A 20,940-nucleotide genomic window follows, 5' to 3' on the forward strand; every position below is an offset into this window, starting at 1 on the left:
GAAAACAAATTGGCCCTTGGGTACTTCAAAACTGTTCTTCCAGATTAAGCTAAAAAGTTAAAAATGAGACGTATATGGGCATATAGTTATGGAAGCATTAATGTCACAAACCAACACATCCACGTCGATACCTCACAACTTATTGCTGTGTCGATGGTGACGGTTTCAATATCAACAATAAGCTCTTTATTTTTCTTTCAAAAGAAAAACTTCATACACTCATTTTTTTTAAAAAAAAAATTGGTATTCTTTGTATGTATAACAGTAGATACTAGTCCATCAAGCCTTCTAGCACCTTAATAGACGGCAAATTCTTTTTAAAAGTTAATCGATCTCAAACTTTGGTTAATCTATCTCATTTTCTATCACACGACTAAACTATCACATCAATCACATTATGGGTGTGCACAAGAATTTCCTTTCAATATTGTCAAAAAATATGAAAATATGAAATAATGAAATTTATACTCAACGGTATTTTGCCTCTTGGTTATGCCTTTGACCATGTAGTTATGTTTCTTCCGTGAACTTGCATACATTAGTCCCCACTCCTTAAAACCCCATCTTCTTTTTTCATTTTCTTTCTTTCCACCTTATAAATCACCCAATAATCTTAGTATTTTCTTCTTATACTTCTACTAGTTTTTAGTTAAAAACCCTCAAGAAATTTGTGCATGTCATACATGGATCTAAGACCCTCCATCTTCACCACCAATTGTTTCTTTCTCTTTCTCATACTCACTCTCCCATATTTCTCTAGAGGTTTGTCACCGAATTTTACAAACCCTCTTTCCAATTTTCACCACTCTCATAAATTGTATAATATGTGTGTATGTATGCTTGTTTATAATTTATATTACTCGTATATCATTAGATTTATATAGTACACTATCATTATTACTTTTTTCTACAATATTATTGATTTGTTTCTTGGTGTTATGTTTTTAAATTTGAGGGGGATCAGAAGCATTGGATACAGAAATTTATGAGATCGATTATAGAGGTCCTGAGACTCACTCGTTTGTGCCTCCACCTGATCATTCCCATGGTAAGCCTCATTCAGCTCATGACAAGAGCTCTGCAGCTGCAACAAAAGCTACGGGTTTTACGGGTATTGATCATGCTACCATGAAACAAAAGGTACGATTTGAATTAAATGAACTCCTCATTAGTTCATTATCATCACAGGATCTAGGAGATTTTATTTCGTATAAAATATCAAGGGATCAATTGTGATGTGCAATTTTACTTCGAGTACTTGGTGGTTAGATGTATTGTTCATAAACACACACATATATCTAAAACATGTCGCATAGTTGTATATTTGTAACTCTTACTTCAATGAAACTAAAAAAAGGCTTTCAGATTTATAACCAAGTGATTGATTTCAAGTTGTTAGTTAAAAACGAATCATCAACATCCAAAATCGAACAATTGGAGGGTTAAAGAAGAAAGAAAAATTCTCACTATTGCAAACAAAAAAGTAATAAAAATTCTAGATTTCTTTTGTGCAATGGAGAAAATTCTTACTACATACTTGTAGAAATTTAGGAATTGAAATCAATTTTAAATAGAGCATCAGACATAGCTTTTACTGTTTATGGACAAATGGAAGAGTTTTGGTACAATATTTGTTTTCTTAACTAATGAGTTAGTGATTATTTTTGTTAATCAAATCATTATTTGTGTAAACTCTTATATACTTTAAGAAAAATCATTTCTTATTGAAACCATCATTCATTGTCTATACATTAAACTAATTTTCTATATCTTTGGTACAATATTTGTAACTCAAAGTTTGATCCGATTACCAACAGAAGTTGGGACAAATGATTGAATATTTTGTTCTGCATTAAATGTGATTTGAGTTCAAATTCGAAGTTGTTTTTAATGAATTATACGTAAATTTCATCATGTATATGTTTGTCAATATTAATGGTTATCTCTAGCCTTTCATAGTTTCTCTAGGTAAATAATTCTATGAATTTAAATTCTTTTCAGTTGAAGACATTGGAAGCACTAGTGTAGTGGTATCATGGAGTCTTAAATTAAGCTTTCTCAAATTATTTGTTTGGTCTTTGAATTTTAAACCAAATGATTATAAGTAAACAAAGATCCAATGTTGGGGCTCATTTGCTTGGTCTTTTTTAAAATTGAACTCTTTGGGCTAGAAAGTTTAATTTAACATGCACTATTTTTGCTCAAATGTATTTTATTGTTAACGTTAATTGTTAATGCTTATGTGTTGCAGGTTAAGAAATTCCATGGATGAAAAGCTTTACAAGTGACCTAAGATTTTGTGTTGGTTTATGTATAATCTTTATGATCATACAATATATGAGATTTGGTGTATATTTACGTGTAAAACTATTTTTTTTTTCTCTCGATATAGCTTAATGGAGTGATTGTAACCTTTTATCATGATCCCTTTTTCTTTTTGTGGCAATTTTTTATCATGATCTTCTCTCGTAGCTAGGTTCAATTTTTATTCTATAATATTCCTTTTTTTACCTTTTCAATTTTAGTCCTCGTAGGATTTTATTTGTTTTTCATTTTCAAGCATAGAGGAAATTGTTTTTATCCCTTGTTATTTTTGTTTGACACATTGCAACATTATAGTTTATGTTGGAATTAGTCCATACAGTATATATTCCGTATAAAATAAAATCAATATTCTTCACACAATATATGTACCAACTAAAATAAATTAACGTATAATTCATTAAGAATCATTTTGAATTTGAACTCAAATCACATCTAATGCAAAAGGGCATATGAGCAAGTTAATTTTTTTGTTTTTTATTTGTAGGGTTAAATATGTTTTTCGTCCTCATAAAATTAGCGAATTTTGATTTTCGCCCCTATAAAAAAAAATCCATCGTTTTCGTCCCTACTTAATTTTTAGATTACTGTTTTCGTCCCTCCCGTTAAGTCAACTAACGGAATGCCACCTAAGCATTAAATAAATAAAAAATCTATTTTTTATTTTTAATAAAAGAAACATAAATTGAAAAAAAAAAATCTGATTTTTCAATTTTTTTCGTTTTTAATAGTGAATCTGGAATTGGACAGGCCTGGAACAGGGTTACAGCCCAGATTTGCTAGATTTTATGTGTGCTTTGATGGATGCAAAAAGGCTATAAAAATAGTTGCAGACCATTCATAGGTAGATTTTTTAACCAAAGAAACAGGTAAATTTTTTATTCTCTTCAAATAAATGTATTTCACATACCAAATGAATGTTACATAATAAACTTGTTTGTATGAATAATTAGAGGAGATCTAAGGGTCCTGCTATGAAGTTGCTGCTGAAGTTTCAGTTCCGAAACCTGCTGAAACATCACTTCAATTTTATCAATTTATGTTTCTTTTATTAAAAAAAAACATTAGATAATTTTTTTATATTTAATGTTGACGTGGCATGCTTAGGTGGCATTCCATCAGTCAACAGTTAGTTGACTTAACGGGAGAGACGAAAACAGTAACGAAAAAATTGAGACGAAAACGGTAGATTTGTTTTTATAGGGGTGAAAAACAAAATTGGTTAATTTTACGAGGACGACCTTATTTCTAAAAATGAGCAACGATATCTTAAGGAGGAAGGTAGAGGAATGGGGTTGTTTTGACATGTTGACGCGCTCGAAATAGAAATAGAAATAAAATAAAAGATAGTAATAATTAATTTTCGACACACCGACATCTCTTTTCACCGAAATTTCTCATATCTCTCTCTTCTCCAATATTATATTTTGTTGGTGAAAGTTCTTTCATTCTTTGAATCAATCCATCAATCATCAATGGCGGAAGAGAAGAAACTGAATCACGAACAAGAGGCAAATCCTCTTCTCAAACAACAACCACCTCAACAACCTCCAAAAGCTGAACAAACAACCGAGCAGCAGGATCGTTATCTTGGATGGACTGCCGATGGGCTTCCGATTAGCCATGGAAGCGTCATGGGTCAGCCCATTCCTCGTTCTCCTTGGAATTCCTCCGCCTGCGCTTGTCTTGGCCAAAACGATCATTTCTGCAGCAGCGATCTTGAAGTTTGTATGTCCCTTTCTTTTATTTTATTTTGTTTATATGATTTTGTCACTTGATAAAATTGGGGGGTTTTTGAGGAAAATTTTAGGGTTCAATTTTTCATGTTCTAAGAATACATCCCCTTTGTAAGGACAATAATTCAAAGATTGTTTCTTTCTTTCAATTCAGCTGCAAAGATATTACCTAGAGTTTTTTGTTGATTTGAATTTGGATTATATGTTTATTATGTGCAGCTTAACCTTATTATGTTCTGGATTTTGACTCTGTAAGGATTAAGGACCATAACCCTAAACCAAACGATTTTATAATGTTCATTATACCAAAGGTGAATCCTATTATGGATCACCTTTGTACGTGGTCCACCATGGACAATACATAAAATTATGACTTTTCTCATATTTACGGCTAAGATGCCGACTTGATTGATGTCGGTTCAATGCACGCCACATATTTATTTTCCCATGTTTTGAACAAACTGGTATCAATTAGGTCATTATTTCAATCGTAAAAATGAGAAAAACCATTAACATCTGCTACCAAGAGACGACATCGTTCATCATTGGAGTTTTAATCATTTTTTAGGTACTAGTCCACCTTGGACTGCTTATGAAGGTGTTCCATATTAGAATTTCTCTATATCAAAATAACATTTGTTGGTTTTTATATTTTATTGGGGAAATTGATGAAAGAAAATGGGTGTTATTAGTATGAATCGAAGGTGCTTTGGATATTGAACCCCTTACTTTATTTGACATGATTTCGATATGGATCCCTAAAACATTTATCCGCTTTTACTTATGCTTGAGCTGGATATGTACTAGGTCTTCTTGGGAGTGTGGCTCCTTGTGTGCTGTATGGAAGCAATATGGAGAGACTTCATTCTAATCCTGGGACATTTGGCAATCACTGTTTGCATTATTCTGGACTGTATGTGATTGGGAATTCATGTTTTGGTTGGAATTGTCTTGCACCCTGGCTTTCATATCATAGCCGTACTGAAATTCGTCGCAGGTTCAATTTAGAGGTTAGTTACTGTTTTATTATTTGCCTCTTATTATGTCATGAAACCTATTGTGATTTGTGATGGGGCTTGAGGAAGAATTGTAGCTGACAAGAAGCCCTGAGTGGTAGGGGTGGTCAAAATATGGTTCAAGTAAGATAACCAATCGAATGAACCAAAGTGTAAACTTGTTCGCTCGAACCTAATCCAACTAGTTTCATTACAACATTAACCGAACCAAACCAGTTCTTCAGTTTGGTGCACTGATTTTTAAATGTCATGAACTGAACTATTTTTCAAACTTTTTTTCTGAACATGATCCCGAACTATTTCACTGAACAGTCTGTTTTTCAAACTGTTTCTCAGTTGTATAGTTATAGTTTTCAAATTGTATTTACACTGTTCACTGAATTGTATTATAATGAAGTTTAGGCTCTCAAACTGATTTCAAACTAATAGCTCGGTTCCCAGACTGTGGTCAAAAGTTTGATTATTTTATAATGCAGTGCGGTTCAGTTCAAAATGATTTTTTGAATGCCCGTACTGAGTGGGCAAGGTATTTCCATGACCGTCAGTAACTAACTGTCATAAAAATACCACGGTGATAAATTGGGGGAAATTCTGTGGTAACATGTAAGCTACAAGGAAATGCGAAATAAAAAAGCTGTATAGAGGGCAGGCAAGTAAGCGGTGTCTAAGGAGTAGCATATAGAGGGTAGGTAAGTAAGTGGTGTCTAAGGAGTAGAGTACAGAGGTCAAGGCCTTCAGAATGCCCTATGCTACTATACATTTCTCCCTTCAGTTCAGTATTCTAATTGATTGCAATCCATCTATATGGCTGCTGTTGTCACACATTCGTTTTTTTTTTTTTGAACGGCGTCACACATTCATTTTTATAGGGAAATATTACAGCACATGTACTTATGTCTTTTGGTATTTGATCTGGTCCAGATCCTCTCAAAATGTTAAAAATGTGATAATATGAATACCTTGTTATTGTTGTTTTCTTGACTTCGTTTAAATTGATCAACCCTTGTACTTTAAACCTCTTCATATATAAATTTAACAATAAATCATTGACACTAGCAGCAGACATGCTGTATATCACACAACTAGACACTCGCCAACATGCAAATTCGGTCTTCTACTATGTTAAGCTGGAACATTTGAATTCCTCACATTATTTGTTGTCTTATCTTTTTAAAATATCATAATCCAAATTTTTTCATATGCATAACTGTTTATAAAATGATTTCGGACTTGAAATATTTTTTTGGTAATTTGTTCAGAAGTATGTTGTTAATCTTGTCCAAGTAGTTCCATTACAACGGATATCATATATCAACTGTGGTGAACCTGTACTGAGTCATTTTAGTTTGTGTTCTGTATTGAGAGTAATCTTAATCTGTAGTCTTCTCCATGAAGATATTTTTGTCTGTATTTTTTATGGATTACCATGAAAATAGTCCTATCATTGGGATATTTTTTATCTAAATTTTGTTCAGGCTAAATTCAAGTGTATTCACCATCAACTTTGTATTTGCTTAAATATTTAGTTAGTGTGTCCCAATGTAATTCATAGATGAAAAGGTATACAATTAAATTCCAGATTAGTGGAGAAATGAGATTTGCCTTTCTATCCCCCCCCCCAAAATAAATAAATAAATAATCTGTCTCGGTCCACATTATACTCTTTAAATATGAGAAGGATAATCAATTATTTTATTAACTATTTGTGATCCTTGAAAATCAGGGAAGTTGTGAGGCACTTAATAGGTCATGTGGGTGCTGCGGAAGCTATTTGGAAAATGAGGAGCAGCGTGAACATTATGAGTTGGCATGTGACTTTGCAACTCATGTCTTCTGTCATGTCTGTGCTCTTTGTCAAGAAGGTCGTGAGCTCCGCCGTAGAGTGCCTCATCCTGGCTTCAATGCGCAACCAGTATTGGTTATGATTCCCCCAGGAGAGCAGACCATGGGTCGTGGGGCTTGAAGAAAATTCTTCCTCGTCTTGGAGGTGCTATTCTTGTGTATGTTACTGTTGCCTCTATATGATTTGACGTTGTTGAACCGTCATTTGCTCCCTTTTTTCTCTCCTGATCTTGCTGAAAAGTGCATCATGGTTCTTTGGATTTGGTATAAATAAGAACATATAAAACATCATTATATTTTCAGTTTGTTTCCCTACTGTTCTGTATTATATGTATTTGTTTATTGTGGTCTATGCGTAATCATTTGGTTCAATAAACTGAATGAATCAAAATTTATTATTAAGGGCATGGTTCCTGTATGGTTATGTACTTGTGCTTAGTTTTTTCAGAATTAAAAGGAGTATAACGTGAACCATAGCCAGCTGCTTAAACAATAAGAATGATATTTGCATCGCAAATGCATTTAGCACCTGTTTTATTATAGAACAAGTTGTCTCCGGCCCCTTGTTTTATGACTAGTTTTTTAATTGGAATTCAGCTCACTGCTAGAGATTTGACTTCATTTGATCATTCAGTTGACATTTGTTTGAAAGGTTAATTTGGCTAAAGTCAGTACTTCTCCATATCTTGGGATATAGGTTGACTCCATAGTTAGGGTGCTGGAGTTAAAAGATCGAGTGATAAGAAGATTTTGGGTTCGATCTCTAGTCTAACATAAGAGTATCCGCAATTTAACCCTCCTTTGGATTATGTGGTACACATCACTAATTTATAAATTTCTTATATTAGGATTTATTACCTCAATTTTTTACTAAATAAATTACACCAATTAATTTATATTATTATATTTCAATAATATTTGTCCATTAAAAGTAATAATAAGCTAGACCCGGAAAATGTAAATATATGACGATCCTTCTTTAATAGGCAATAATCACCTTTCTATACAGGCGTCATAATTTTTGGCACCACAACGAAAGTATCTATTTTTTAGCTTGGCATTAAACATGGAAATGATCTACTACTAATATTTGCCATTCAAAAGTTTTCTTCCATCTTCTCATGTTTTTTATGGGGCAATTTTGTCTTACAGTTTTTTCTTTTTTAAGTCGATCAAATTTCTCTATCTTTGGTATTTAACTAATTTAATTAAGTCCTCTTTCAAAACTAATTTATTTAAGTCCAAATTTGTTGTTGGCTAAATGGTTAAAATGCAACCATCATCCAAATGGTTGTATTAAACAAATTGGTTTGTCATTGTCATTCATATAATTCTTTACCCGACAGTCTATCAGTCATTTTTTTTTAAGGTAGAGTTAGTTTATCAGTCACGGAAACAGATAAAACGTACGAGTTATCATGGTAAATAGTAAATTGAAAGATATGGGATCTGCTATCTGCAGAGATGAAAAATTGTAAGTGCGCAGATATACACTCCTCTGATTTCGAAAATAAGAAAAATAGTTTACATCGTTCAGTATCTTTTATTATGTATTGAATAAACTATCTTTCATTAGAACGTGTTTTAAGAGAACAAAAATTAGTTCTTGGAATCTTATATTCTTTTTTTTTTTTTTAGATAGACGAAATGGCAAAGCCATTATAAACTCACACACACAAGTGGAGGTACCGGGGTTCGAACCCCGGTCATGGCATCCGGCCTAACAATATCGGCATTTTTTGCCAGTTGAGCTAGGACTTCTAGATATAACAAAACTTTCTCTGTCCCTAAAAATCGGATGATTAAGTGTATGTTTGAATCCACTTTTTGATGACTCAATTGATTCTAAAAGCGTAAAATTAATATTAACCAAGAAAAGTGGCTTAATTATGATACGATGATAATAAAATTTCGAAGAGATTGCATTTCACATAGTTTAGTTTAATTTGCCAACATTATGTTCTTCATCCAAACATTAGGTAAGCATAATCAATTAGGAAGCAAAATGAAGATTTAAACCACGAAATATTATTGCTAAAGTACTAATTAATATAGCTAAACTTTCTGTCAATACAATAACACACAGGACGAAAACATGAAAGTTAACTTAAACAGAACATAGAATGTTTAAAAAGTACAAGGTAATCCACATTCCGTAGAACATTTGAGTACATTGCCCCTACTCTCCAGGTGCAGAGACTCCTTGCTTCAGTCTCTCTTTTTTCATCTTCTTTTTTGAGATTGGCTTCTTTTTTCTAGGAGGGAGGGCCTTCTGTGCATAAACATAAAGCGCATAATTTCCAATGAGGAATGTCAACAGCAGCCCACCAATAACCAGGAGAACTACTAAGCCTGGGTTGAACCCTTGAGATCCAGCTTTCTAAATATTTCCCAAGATCAACAACAACAAAACTTGAATAAGGTCATATCAGAAAACACAAAGCAATTAAAATAGACATGTTAACAAAGCACATACACAGACACGGGGCATGGCACTGACCTTGACACGCACGCTAACACAATAATAATTTAAGAAAATCACTTAATTCAATATAATTATGTGTCCGTGTCAGACAGCGCATGTCCTGCACAGAGAAACACACCTAATTCAAGGAGTTTATGTGCTTTATTCACCACCATTTACAACCAACCAACCATATATACTAATTAAGAAGATAGAAATGAGATAAAGAATGAAATGATGAAGAATGAGATATAAAAAAAGAAGAGTACCATGCGATCAAAGGAAGGAGGGATTTTATCACCGAATTCAAATTCATCGGCCATGGTTGAAGATGTGAGTGATTGTGCAAAATCTACAAATAAAAACGAATCCAAAGTTTGCACCACGGTTTGTTTTAAATAGGTTGATTGTTACAAATAGTCACCAGTCAATATCCACTAACACGTACAATTCTACTGCTATTGGTTGTTTTTCATTTTCGTGACGCCGAAATCAATTACACGTCAGCTCTCGAAAATCAAATATATAATATACACGTCACTTTTCACTTTTTCTTACTTTTGCTTCTCATAAAATAAAGGTCAACTAGTCTAGAAGTTCTAGCTTCTTAACTAGTAAATGTCAAAATTACAATGTCGAACGTCATAACTCGAGTTCGAATCTGAGACCTCATAGTTATGTGCGAGTTTAATTTCAGTGGATTATCACTTCATCTAAGACAATAAAATAAAGGTCAACTAAAAGTGTTAATGTGATTTGACAGTACCCATACGAGTTTAAAATAGTTATTTTTCGATAGTTTTATGATGAACACTAACATATCCGTCTTTTTTGACAATCCGAACTTAACAAATATCTGAAAGAAACAAGAAAGACAAACAATGTCATGCAAAACATATCCGTCAATGACTTTGGCGTTATCCACGTTGCAGATCCGGAGACATAGTTATTCCGGAGACTTAAATAAATATAATCATATGTGTATGCATTTGTACTCTGTCGTTTTATTAACATGGACGTTGCGAGTCTGTTCACATATTCATCATTTTTGTTTTTAGGAAATTTGCATTATATCGATGTACCCTATCAATTTGAATGAATGAATATAATTTATTTTTGTCTATAAAAAAAATATATCTGTCTTTTCGATGTTATTAATAAAGATGATATAAATTATAAGGTTAAATATATTTTTGATTTTTATAAATATGTCAACTTTTTTATTTTAGTTCATCTAAAAAATTTCTTCAACTTTTAGTCTTTTAAAAGTTTTTCATCTTCACTTTGGTCTCTCATTTAAAGTATATATATAATTCATATTTTTGAATAATATTTCGCAATATTTTTTATAATATTATAGTAATCTCTAAAATAAAATTAGAATTTTTGTACATGAATTAAATATGAATTTTTATATATTTTGCTGTTAAAAATTCATATTAATTTATATTTTGTTAAAAGAATTTATTTTTTTAAAAAAAGATTTTTATAATAATATACTACATATTTCTACACAATTTCATTAAAAAATAAAAAATTTAACTTAAAATTTGAGACAAAAGTAATTATTGAAAATTTTATAGGAATATAAGTTGAAGGAAAATTTTAGAGAGACTAAAACAAAAAGTTAGTATATCTATAGGGACCAAAACCTTATTTAACCCTAAATTATATTAACAGAAAATGATTCGATATTTGGAGGAAAAAAATTAGGTTTAAATTTAGCTTGATCATACAATTTTTTTTTTGTAGTGGCCGGGGTTCGAACTCCGAACTTTGCATATTTTATACATTGTTCCTACCAAGTGAGCTAAGCCCACGAGGACAATAATAAAAGCTTTTGTAATACATATAAGAGATAATAACTCAATGTATTTAATTATTACTAGCGAAAAAACGGGCACCCACATGTCTGTCTTTCCATTATTTTTTATTGTGATAACGCGTGTTGAATATCAATGATGTTTTATAGAAATTTTGTGTGTAAATTACAAATGATATTTTTATATAATTTTTTTGATAATGATTAAAATTACAAGTATAGATATCTTTAGTAAAAAAAAAAAGGCTTAAACGTACTTTTTACCCCCTAAGTTTACAAAAGTTGCAATTTTTGCCCCCTTTTAAAAAAATGACAAAAGTGATCCCTCATGTTTAGCTCCTTTTGTAAAATTTCAATTTTAGCCTGGTCAACACCATGTGGCACCTCACTTGAGTAAGTTGGATGCCACGTGTGTATTTTTTAAATTAAAAAATATACAGCTGACAACTTTTTATGCTGAGTGGCTTGACACATGGCGTTGACCAGGTCAAAATTGGAGTTTTGCAAAATGGGCTAAACATGAAGGGCCACTTTTGCCATTTTTTTTAAAAGGGGGCTAAAATTGCAACTTTTGCAAACATAGGAGGTAAAAATGTGTTTAAGCCAATAAAAAATATTGATATTTGAGACTTTCAAAACGTAATAAACTCAACAAATATTTATCTTTTTCAATGACAAATAATATAAAATATATAATAAAAAATTCTTATCTTTTTTAATAACACCAACAATATAACATTATTATACAATAACAAAAAAGCCAGCACAAAATATCCCTAAAATGGACTATTTTCCTTGTATTTTTCTTATATATAGTATATAGGGTTAATTAAGGAAATGATCCCTATAAATATTCAGAATTTTGTTTTTTGTCCCTACAAAATAAAATAACACTTTTCAGTCCTTGTAAAAAATTTCATCAACAATTTTAGTCCCTGTAAAATGTTTCATCAACATTTTTAGTCCTTGTAAAAATTTTACGTCAACATTTTTGGTCCTTAAGATGCTAAAGGAAAATGTGGGACTAAAAAGTGTGATTTTATTTTAAAACAATAATCGCGAAATTTTGAAAGGGTAAAATAGGAAATCTGGTGACCCTCCTAATAACCCCCAAATCAAGTAATCGCAAAACCTAAAAAGAAATCTGTGATTGCTGCTTCTCCGGCTCGTCCCAAGTTTGATCTCAGGTACCTGGAAGATGGTAGTTAGTAAAAGAAGAAGAGGATTGCTGAATGGAGAGCCAATGGAATTTTTCAAAGAAGGGATTTGGTTGATGATGATTTTTCAAAGATGGTAGTTAGTAAAACAGGATGAAAACATGAAAGTTAACTTAAGACACAGCAAAACATAGAATTCTTCAAATATTTTTGTATTAATAGCATGTTAAATCAACAAATGAATGTTAATTTAGTTTGTAAGAAGTTGACTCATTCGTAAGTTATGAGTTCTTATTGTAAATGTTCGTTGAGTCTTGATGTTTGCTCTGACCTTAGGAGCCTAATTCACCTAAACTTTTCTTTAAAAAAAAAATAGTACACCTAAATCCTACAAGTTTACTAAAACTATATAGGAATGTGTTGTTATCAAACGGGTGGTGGTGCAGTTGGGTAACGCGTAGGTCTTATAGCTTCTTAGGTATACCAAACTCTTCCCTAAAAAAAAAAGGTATACCAAACTCTCCTCATATTTGGCTAGTAGCATTCAAAACTGTGATGAAGATACCAATTGTATTTCAATTTTTTGTTGGGTAAAAGGTAATGGCTGTATAAGATCCAAAAAGAAAAATAAAAAATATGATTCTCGAGATAAAATTGTTGAATTAATATGAGTACTTGGTTGAAATTGGGTTCGTATACGATAGCAATGTGGCAATAGTAAAGTAGTTGAATGCCTCAAGGGTGAAGGGTCGGGCTGGGACAATTTGCAATAGCAGAGACACTGTGTGACTGAAACGTTATGGTGCTACCCGCATCAATTTTTTGGTGCAAGGAAATTCATTTATGCTTTCAGGTAGTGTGGTTGGCCTATCTTTAGGTCATTTGAAAAGAACGTAATTAAAGAATTTTGAACAACAAAATTTCGAGGTACCATCAAACTTTGGAATAGTATTAAGCTTCACTTATGGTGGTGGTTAAAGGCGAATAAGCCGTGATCGACTTTTGCTTTTCACTTTTGGTGCTCTTCACCGTCACTTTGTATAGGGTATACCACAACTTTGTAATTGTGCTTCTTGCTTTTATCATCTCTATTATTTTGACTCATTGTATTGTTTTCCTTTAAGGCACATCTTGTGCGTAATGGGGAGGGTTTTGAATATATATATTTTTTACTTTTGACTTCTTAAAAAAAAAAAATCATGTTGTTGAGGTAAATGAAGGCAGGGTATTCAGCATTAGCATGATACCAGGACTGGGTCTGAGAATCTTGCATGTATATGCCAGCTATGGTTTTTGGTTGATACAAAGGTTAATAGTTTATGAAAGGGGGGAGGATGGTACGAGTTGTTGTTTGATGCAGGAAGAAGAAAGTAGTACTAGTAGCATATGGTGGCATTCAAAACAAAAAGTACTAGTAGTATATGGATCTGCTATGAACATAATATCTTCATTTGATTATAAGAGTAGTTTGGTGTAAGGGTTGATTTTGGATCACAATATTTGCTGATGAATGCTGCAGAATGGTTTGCCTAAGTATAAAATTTTGGGGTGTGTGTTGATGATGGTTACAATTTGTGTGAGTTCATTAGTATGGCAGATTATGTGCACTGGAGGAGTGGGTCCTGGAAGGGTGTTGTACAAGCTGAAAGCATAAGCCAGTCTGTTTTGTGCAGAATCTGCAAGTCTGGTTGAACCAAATTCATTCATATTTTTGCATAACAATCACAGAATATATCTTTGCTCATTTTGCAGCAGGATATATGAAAAAATGGATTTTATTTAAAGTTGAAAATGAGCTACTGTAAGAAAGGGGGTCTAAGAAAAATGATTAACTAAACTGCCAAATAACCTGTCTCAAATATATTGCTAAAGTACTAATTAATATAGCTAAACTTTCTGTCAATAAAACACTTGATGGAAACATGAAAGTTAACTCAAGACACCACAGAACCAGAATTCTTGAAAAAGTACAAGGTAATCCACATTCAACAGAACATTTGAGTACAGTGCCTCTACTCTCCAGGTGCAGAGACTCCTTGCTTCAGCCTCTCCTTTTTCATCTTCTTTTTTGAGACTGGCTTCTTTTTTCTGGGAGGGAGGGCCTTCTGTGCATAGACGTAGACCGCATAATTTCCAATGAGAAATGTCAACAGCAACCCACCAATAACGAGGAGAACAATCAAGTCTGGGTTGAACCCTTGAGATCCAGCATTCTAAACATTTCCCCAAGAGCAACAAAAAAAAAGCACTTAAATAAGGTCATATAAGAGAGCAAAAAGATATTGTAAAAACAATAAAAAATATAATTTCCAAAGGAAAATTGACATGTAAATGTAATTAACCACCACTCACAATCATCCATGTATACAAATAGTAATATGAATTGCAGAGCAAATAAAGAATGGCTACAATGTGCAAGAGCAATCTTCTTAATCAATCAGAGATTCTTTGAAACAAAGGAGAGAAACGGTTATTCCCATTATATTCAAAGTAGAATACTTGGATTTGCAGGACGACCCACAATTCACAAGACTTGTTTCATGATCATGCAAAAGGGACTGAACCACAAATCATGATTCTTTCACTATTTACTTTCTAGAGCATCTTCTGTGTATTCCTATCTTTGATCCTTAGTGTGTGTACAATTTTTTTCCATCACAGACTTATTTGAGAATGACAACATCACAGGTTTTTGATTTACCGAGACAGCAATGTAACAAAAACCTTAAAGTGTCTAATAAATCAAAACAAGCAGACAAGTATCATTAAATTGTTTTTGCATTACAATTGACGAGTAATGCAAAAACAGGTACAGTGGTTTAATGAACATTCACAGAATATTATGATATACTTACATGTCCATTAGACCAGCCGGTATCCTAGATTGGAGTACCGAACCTTCACTTCATCGGAAAGTGCAAAACTGATGGGGGTCCCGATGCCATGCAGTGTTGGTCTTTCAGTTATGATAATGTCCACCAGAAAACGAGATAAGCTATCACAATTATTCAGCCCAATCTTTTGAAGTTTGGTACAGCTTTTCACCAGATAAATAACTCCAACATCAGATATCGAATTACACGCATTAAGCAAGACTACTTTGAGGGCAGGGCAGCAATCCGATATGAACATGAGGGCTTCATCATTAAAAGCAGTGCCCGATATATTCAACTGTTGTAGTTTCAGAACTACAAACCCAATATGAAATGATGTTATGCTAGTATTTGAGATATCCAACCTCCTTATCTCCCTGCACAAACGTAAAACATCCCCAATAACTTGATCTGATATACCAGTGCACCTACTCAGATCAAGATGGTGTAAATTTCTGAAAATGGATGCAATCCTGATGAGCATTACTTCTCCATTTAAAAATTTTTGATGAGATAAACTTAAAGATTGGAGACGAGTGTTGTTGTCAGGACAGAGGAGCAATTGTTCTGGGAAAGTTTCACTGCCTTCGCCAACTTTAGTATCACCCATATATAACTCGGACAAAGAACGGCAAGTGGTGATGAGTATGTAAACAGCATAATCGGTGAGTTTAGAACAAGAAGTGAGGTTAATAGAAATGATATCAGTAACTAAATCAGCTAAAGTCTCAATCTGTTCGTCATGGATATACCAGGGAGCACCGGAAAGGTCCAAATGGCGGATTTGACGCCGCCGAGATAAGAAGTCGGACAAACCATGATAAGTGTATCCCAAGCAAAAGTGTGTGCAACGGGAGTACCTTGATAGATGAGAGGAACTGATTCGAAATATTGCACGAAAAGAGCTTTATCGTAGTTAGAGAATTCAAAAAATATGGCTGCGGAATATTTGGTTGGGAGAGACCGGTGTCGGATAAAACCAAAGACTTCACCCTAGGTGGTGCATCAGGGAAAGAAAATGAGTTAAAGATTATCCCATGTGTGATGTTGGGGCAATTACAAATGAAGACTTCTTCTAAGTTGTGTCTCCAATTGTAGAGTAAATTGTGAAACAGATTATCACTGATGTAGGAATGCGAGGAGAGATTGATTTCTCTCATCCTCGGTGTAGAGAGGGAGAGATTGATCAAAGCCTTAGCGGTGTTGGGATGAGCACCATCAACGAAGAGATTAGGGTGACCTAAATCAAGGACTTCAAGCATCTGAAATGACCGACTTATTGCACTGATGTCTTGTCTAGACATACTACCAACATTAGAGCACACTAGTGAAGTGAGAAATGGAATCGAATTCCCAAAAGCCATCAACCCCGCTCTAGGGATGGTGGGTCGGTCAGAAAGAACCAAAGACCTCAGCTATTGTAGATTTTGACTAGGTTCTTGTGCTAGAAGTGTCAGAGTCTGGTCCAGGTCACCCAAAACGTTGCTGAATTTTAAACACACAATGTTGTGAAACCTTTGCACAATCTGAGGCAGATCCGGAAACATCGGAGCAATAATGTATGGCGAGATAGGGATTTGAAAAGATACAGAATACAATTCTTTGGACAACATCAACAGATGCCTTAAATCATCTCCAGGATGATCATACTAGAATCTCTAGTAAACACAAGAACAAACTAGAATCTACAACTACAAAACCCTTATAAATAGCTTACGCGGTAGGAAACCCTTATAATTTAGACCCTCAAATTGTCTACTTGACACATAATCTTATTTCTGCCACATACACAAAATATCCTATGTGTACCACTCCTCGCCCATTCTCACTGTCTCTCCCACCCTCAAACTGTATTTCACTTTCACATAGAGAGTAAGGGTTTGCAGAAAAATTTTCCTTCTTCTGATTCCCAACCTTCCCTGTTCCCCTCTTCTCTTCTAATCCCTAATCCATATGGTTGCCTAATTTTCATGTTTTCTGAAGAAGAAATTTTCACAAGTTGGAATCCAATATTCTCAAATTTATTCTCTTCTCCCTCTTTTCCAATCCCAATTACTTTTCTAATCCCTGACTTTACCCTTTTCCCGTCTATTACAATTTCAAAAAACATGCCACACGCTTCCCCCTCACATGATCTCCAACCTAAAGTTACACACACATACACTAAAAGGGCGCAGAACATGTCAAAAATCAGCTCATAAATGACACTAAAATAAGAAGCTTACTACCAAAATTTACAGAACCAAATTTAGACAATGATCATGCCAAAAGATAAAAACTTATTCCATTGGGCCAAAATTATGACAGTTATCATCAATTGTCAAAATTATGATACTGTTGTATATACTTATTTTGGCAATCAACTATTTCTATACACGTATAAGCAACAAATTAACAAAAATGAAACAATTGAAAAAACTAAGTTTAACAATGCAATGAGTAAAAATCAGCTCAGAGATCCCATTGACAAGGAAATCTTAAAACATACACACACACACACACAGACAAAATGAGAAGCACGTAGTAATTTAGAAACTCTAGTAAACACATGAACAAACTAGAATCTACAACTACAAAACCCTTATATGAAACAAACGCGGTACGGAAAGGAAAAAGAAAACCATAAGTTTATCACCGTTTCCGGTGGCCGACGATTCAATATAGTAGCTGCTTCGTTTTTGTTGTTTTAGACTTTGTTTGCGAGTTTTGAGGGAAAGAAAAAGAAAGGCTAAGGAGGGGAAGGGAAGGAAAGGGAACACCAACAAGGAAAGGAGAGAAAACCTTCCTCTAGTACAAAAATCCTAGATATAGGGACATTATACTCCCTCCGTCCTTTAATACATGATACAGTTGACTTCATTATTCCAATGCTAGAAAAAATCATGAAAATTTGATATTTTCAAAATACTCATCGAGACGAATCTAACGATATCTTATATGATATTATTTATCTATGTATATTAGCTGAAAAATATGGTCAAAGTAAGCTAAGTCAAAATTACAAATTTTCAAATAAATCATCTATTGCGGAACGGAAGGAGTAATAAATATCAATATAATCCAATTAATTACCCTACTTAATGTAAAAAAGAGAGATCAAACCTAAAAATAGAGTGTTATAGTAAATGTTTTTAACACTATTAGGTGATCAAATATATATAAAAGCTGAGGAATATGCTTTTTCTATAAACCAATAGAAAAGTAAAAATATTGAAGATTTGTTCTAATTACATCTTATGAACTTTGGGTTACACCTTGATTTGATGAAAATTTTCTTCACCTCTTTTTGAATTTTCAACCATGCAATGAACTTTTAATGGAAGCTAATTTGTACTTCAATCTTTAACCTTTCGTCAAATTGGTTCACATTCAATTGATTTTTGCGAGAGAGGTGAATAGTAAGATTAATTTAGGAATGAAAATATAGTATTTGTATAGTTGTTATAAGATTAAGGACTATTTTGGTATTATAATAATTATAATAAAACTTTAAGTGTGACAAAACATTTTAGGAGTGTAAACTAGAAGAAAAAAAATTAAAAAGTGAGTGCAAATGACCTACTCGAAATCAAACAAACAAAGCAGCTTTAAAGAATATATAAAAATAATTAGTCTGAGAAATACAACTAAGATAGTTATAGGAACATTAGATGTGTTTATGCACACTTATCCGTACTTACAATAAAATGATCATTTCTCCATCTTCTCTTTAACCTTTCATAATCTCCAAGCTTTATTTTCCATAAAATTGCTAAAGGAAGAGCATTATTGCCTCTATTTATCCATCTCTCTCTTCTCTTTTACTCATAAATTCATTGTTCTCTATTATTTAATCCTGATCATTTATATAGACGCAAAGGGAAGAAGAACATTCATGCCACTTTCCTCGTGATTTCATCGATCTCTTTTTTTTTTAGTGAAATATCAGTAATTAAATAACTAATTATTTGATTAATTTAGGCTTAATTATTTAATTAAAACATGGTTTTTTGAAAAGAGGTCGTAATAAGCTGTTTTGAATAAGTTGTTTTTTGAAAAGAGGTCGTAATAAGCTGTTTTGCATAAATAAGTTGGTTTGAATAAGTTGTTTTTTAAAAAAGAGGTCGTAATAAGCTGTTTTGTATAAATAAGTTGTTTTGAATAAGCGGTTTTTGAAAATGAGGTCGTAATAAGCAGTTTTGGATAAATAAGTTGTTTTTGAAAAAGATGTCGTAATAAGCTGTTTTGTATAAATAAGTTGTTTTGAATAAGCGGTTTTTGAAAATGAGGTCGTAATAATCTGTTTTGTATAAATAAGTTGTTTTTGAAAAAGATTGTAATAATTCAGTAATGTCTAAAATTGGAATTTTGAATTATTATAAGGGCAAAATTGTCAATTTGTATGTTTAACCCTCCAAACCCCCCCCCCCAATTTGGGGGAACTTTAAAATTTGACAAATGAAGCCCTTCAAAACCTCCCAAAACCTTTCCCTTGTTTTGTTAAAACTCGCAAACAAGGGTTTACCACTCCATAAGTCTTTCCTTCTCTTCCCTTCCCCTCCAAAATCCAACTCGCAAACAAAGCCTTAGAGTGTGTTTGGATGGGAAAATGTTTTGAGGGAATTTAAATACTTTGGGATGAATTTCATTGTTTGGATAATAATTTGAAGCATTTTCAAAATGATGGAAATTTATGAAGTATTTTGTTCAAGTTAAATTTAAAGAATTTCAAATGACACCTAAAAGCTAAGAATTTCAAATTTCTTCATTGTTGTTATTTTTCATATTTTGCATTTTGGTCCTCAATCCAAAAATTTCAAATTGACCCCAAAAAATTTCCAAAAAATTGCAAATTGGTCCCTCAATTTTTTCAAAAATTATAATTTAACCCCTCAAATTTTTGAAATTTGCATTTTGACCCCTAATTTCAATTTTCAAATTTGGCCCAAAAAAATTTAAATTTATAAAAGTTGCCCAAAAATGATGACAATGAATTTTTTTATTACTTCATCCAAACAAAAGAATTGAGAAATGAAATAATTTAATTGAATCATTTAAATTCTTTAAAATTTCTCAATTACCTCATCCAAACACACTCTTAGGATTTTAGTTCTTACAATGATACTAAAGAAATGGAATGGGGTTTTAGTTCGAGTAAATAGTCAATTTCCCCCCTGAAATTGTAAGTTTCATCGATTACCCCCCTGAAATTAACAAAACTTCAATTACCCCCCTGAAATTTCACAACGTTAGTCAATTTACCCCCTCTGTCAAATTTTTCTGTTAGTGAACATGACGTTTTGCAAATACCCCCCTGAAGTTTTGCACTTATGTGCAAAATGCCCCCCAAACTTAAAAATTTATATTATTTTTTTCTTAAAAAGAAACAATTAATAGTTAAATATTAAAACTAACTATTAATTTTGAAATTTGGGAAAACTACATGCATATATACATCAAAATAGGCTCCAAAATGGGGGAAAATATGTATTTTTTAAAGTGACAATAATGGGATGATTTGTGGATTAATATTGGGGGTTATGTAGTTTAAATGGTTTGAGCAAATTGTTGAAGGAGTTGGAGGAGTTAAAAGACTAAGATGGTGAAGGAGAAAATATAAATTTAAATCTGATTATTAATTTGTTTATAAACCTCTAAAAATAATAATTTGTCTATTAGAAATAACCATTATTGTCACTTTAAAAATACACATTTTTTCCTATTTTCAT

The 20,940-nt window shown here is 32.6% G+C and overlaps 3 protein-coding genes and 1 long non-coding RNA gene across 4 annotated transcripts; 2 read left to right on the forward strand and 2 right to left on the reverse strand.

Annotated features, from left to right (window-relative positions):
* The first annotated feature begins 516 nt into the window (after window positions 1-516).
* On the forward strand, window positions 517-2,456 carry LOC11436339 (uncharacterized). Its single transcript, XM_003625547.4, has 3 exons — window positions 517-762; window positions 965-1,140; window positions 2,252-2,456. The coding sequence occupies exons 1-3, from the start codon at window positions 675-677 to the stop codon at window positions 2,270-2,272; spliced, it is 285 nt and encodes a 94-aa protein (XP_003625595.2). The 5' UTR covers window positions 517-674; the 3' UTR covers window positions 2,273-2,456.
* A 1,171-nt stretch (window positions 2,457-3,627) lies between these two features.
* Window positions 3,628-7,433, forward strand: LOC11434752 (cell number regulator 8). The gene is made up of 3 exons (XM_003625548.3): window positions 3,628-4,050; window positions 4,866-5,068; window positions 6,798-7,433. The coding sequence occupies exons 1-3, from the start codon at window positions 3,798-3,800 to the stop codon at window positions 7,035-7,037; spliced, it is 696 nt and encodes a 231-aa protein (XP_003625596.1). The 5' UTR covers window positions 3,628-3,797; the 3' UTR covers window positions 7,038-7,433.
* Window positions 7,434-8,922: 1,489 nt separating this feature from the next.
* On the reverse strand, window positions 8,923-9,808 carry LOC11436340 (DNA-binding protein S1FA). Its single transcript, XM_003625549.4, has 2 exons — window positions 9,650-9,808; window positions 8,923-9,296 (listed from the first exon to the last, which is right to left on the reverse strand). The coding sequence occupies exons 1-2, from the start codon at window positions 9,701-9,703 to the stop codon at window positions 9,096-9,098; spliced, it is 255 nt and encodes an 84-aa protein (XP_003625597.1). The 5' UTR covers window positions 9,704-9,808; the 3' UTR covers window positions 8,923-9,095.
* A 4,367-nt stretch (window positions 9,809-14,175) lies between these two features.
* LOC11432936 (uncharacterized) lies at window positions 14,176-17,861 on the reverse strand. The gene is made up of 2 exons (XR_003006888.2): window positions 15,215-17,861; window positions 14,176-14,572 (listed from the first exon to the last, which is right to left on the reverse strand). It is a non-coding gene; the product is annotated as an uncharacterized lncRNA (long non-coding RNA).
* Between the last annotated feature and the right edge of the window lie 3,079 nt (window positions 17,862-20,940).

This window comes from Medicago truncatula, chromosome 7 (genome assembly GCF_003473485.1).
Source record: "Medicago truncatula cultivar Jemalong A17 chromosome 7, MtrunA17r5.0-ANR, whole genome shotgun sequence".
In the NCBI taxonomy this organism is placed as follows: domain Eukaryota; kingdom Viridiplantae; phylum Streptophyta; class Magnoliopsida; order Fabales; family Fabaceae; genus Medicago; species Medicago truncatula.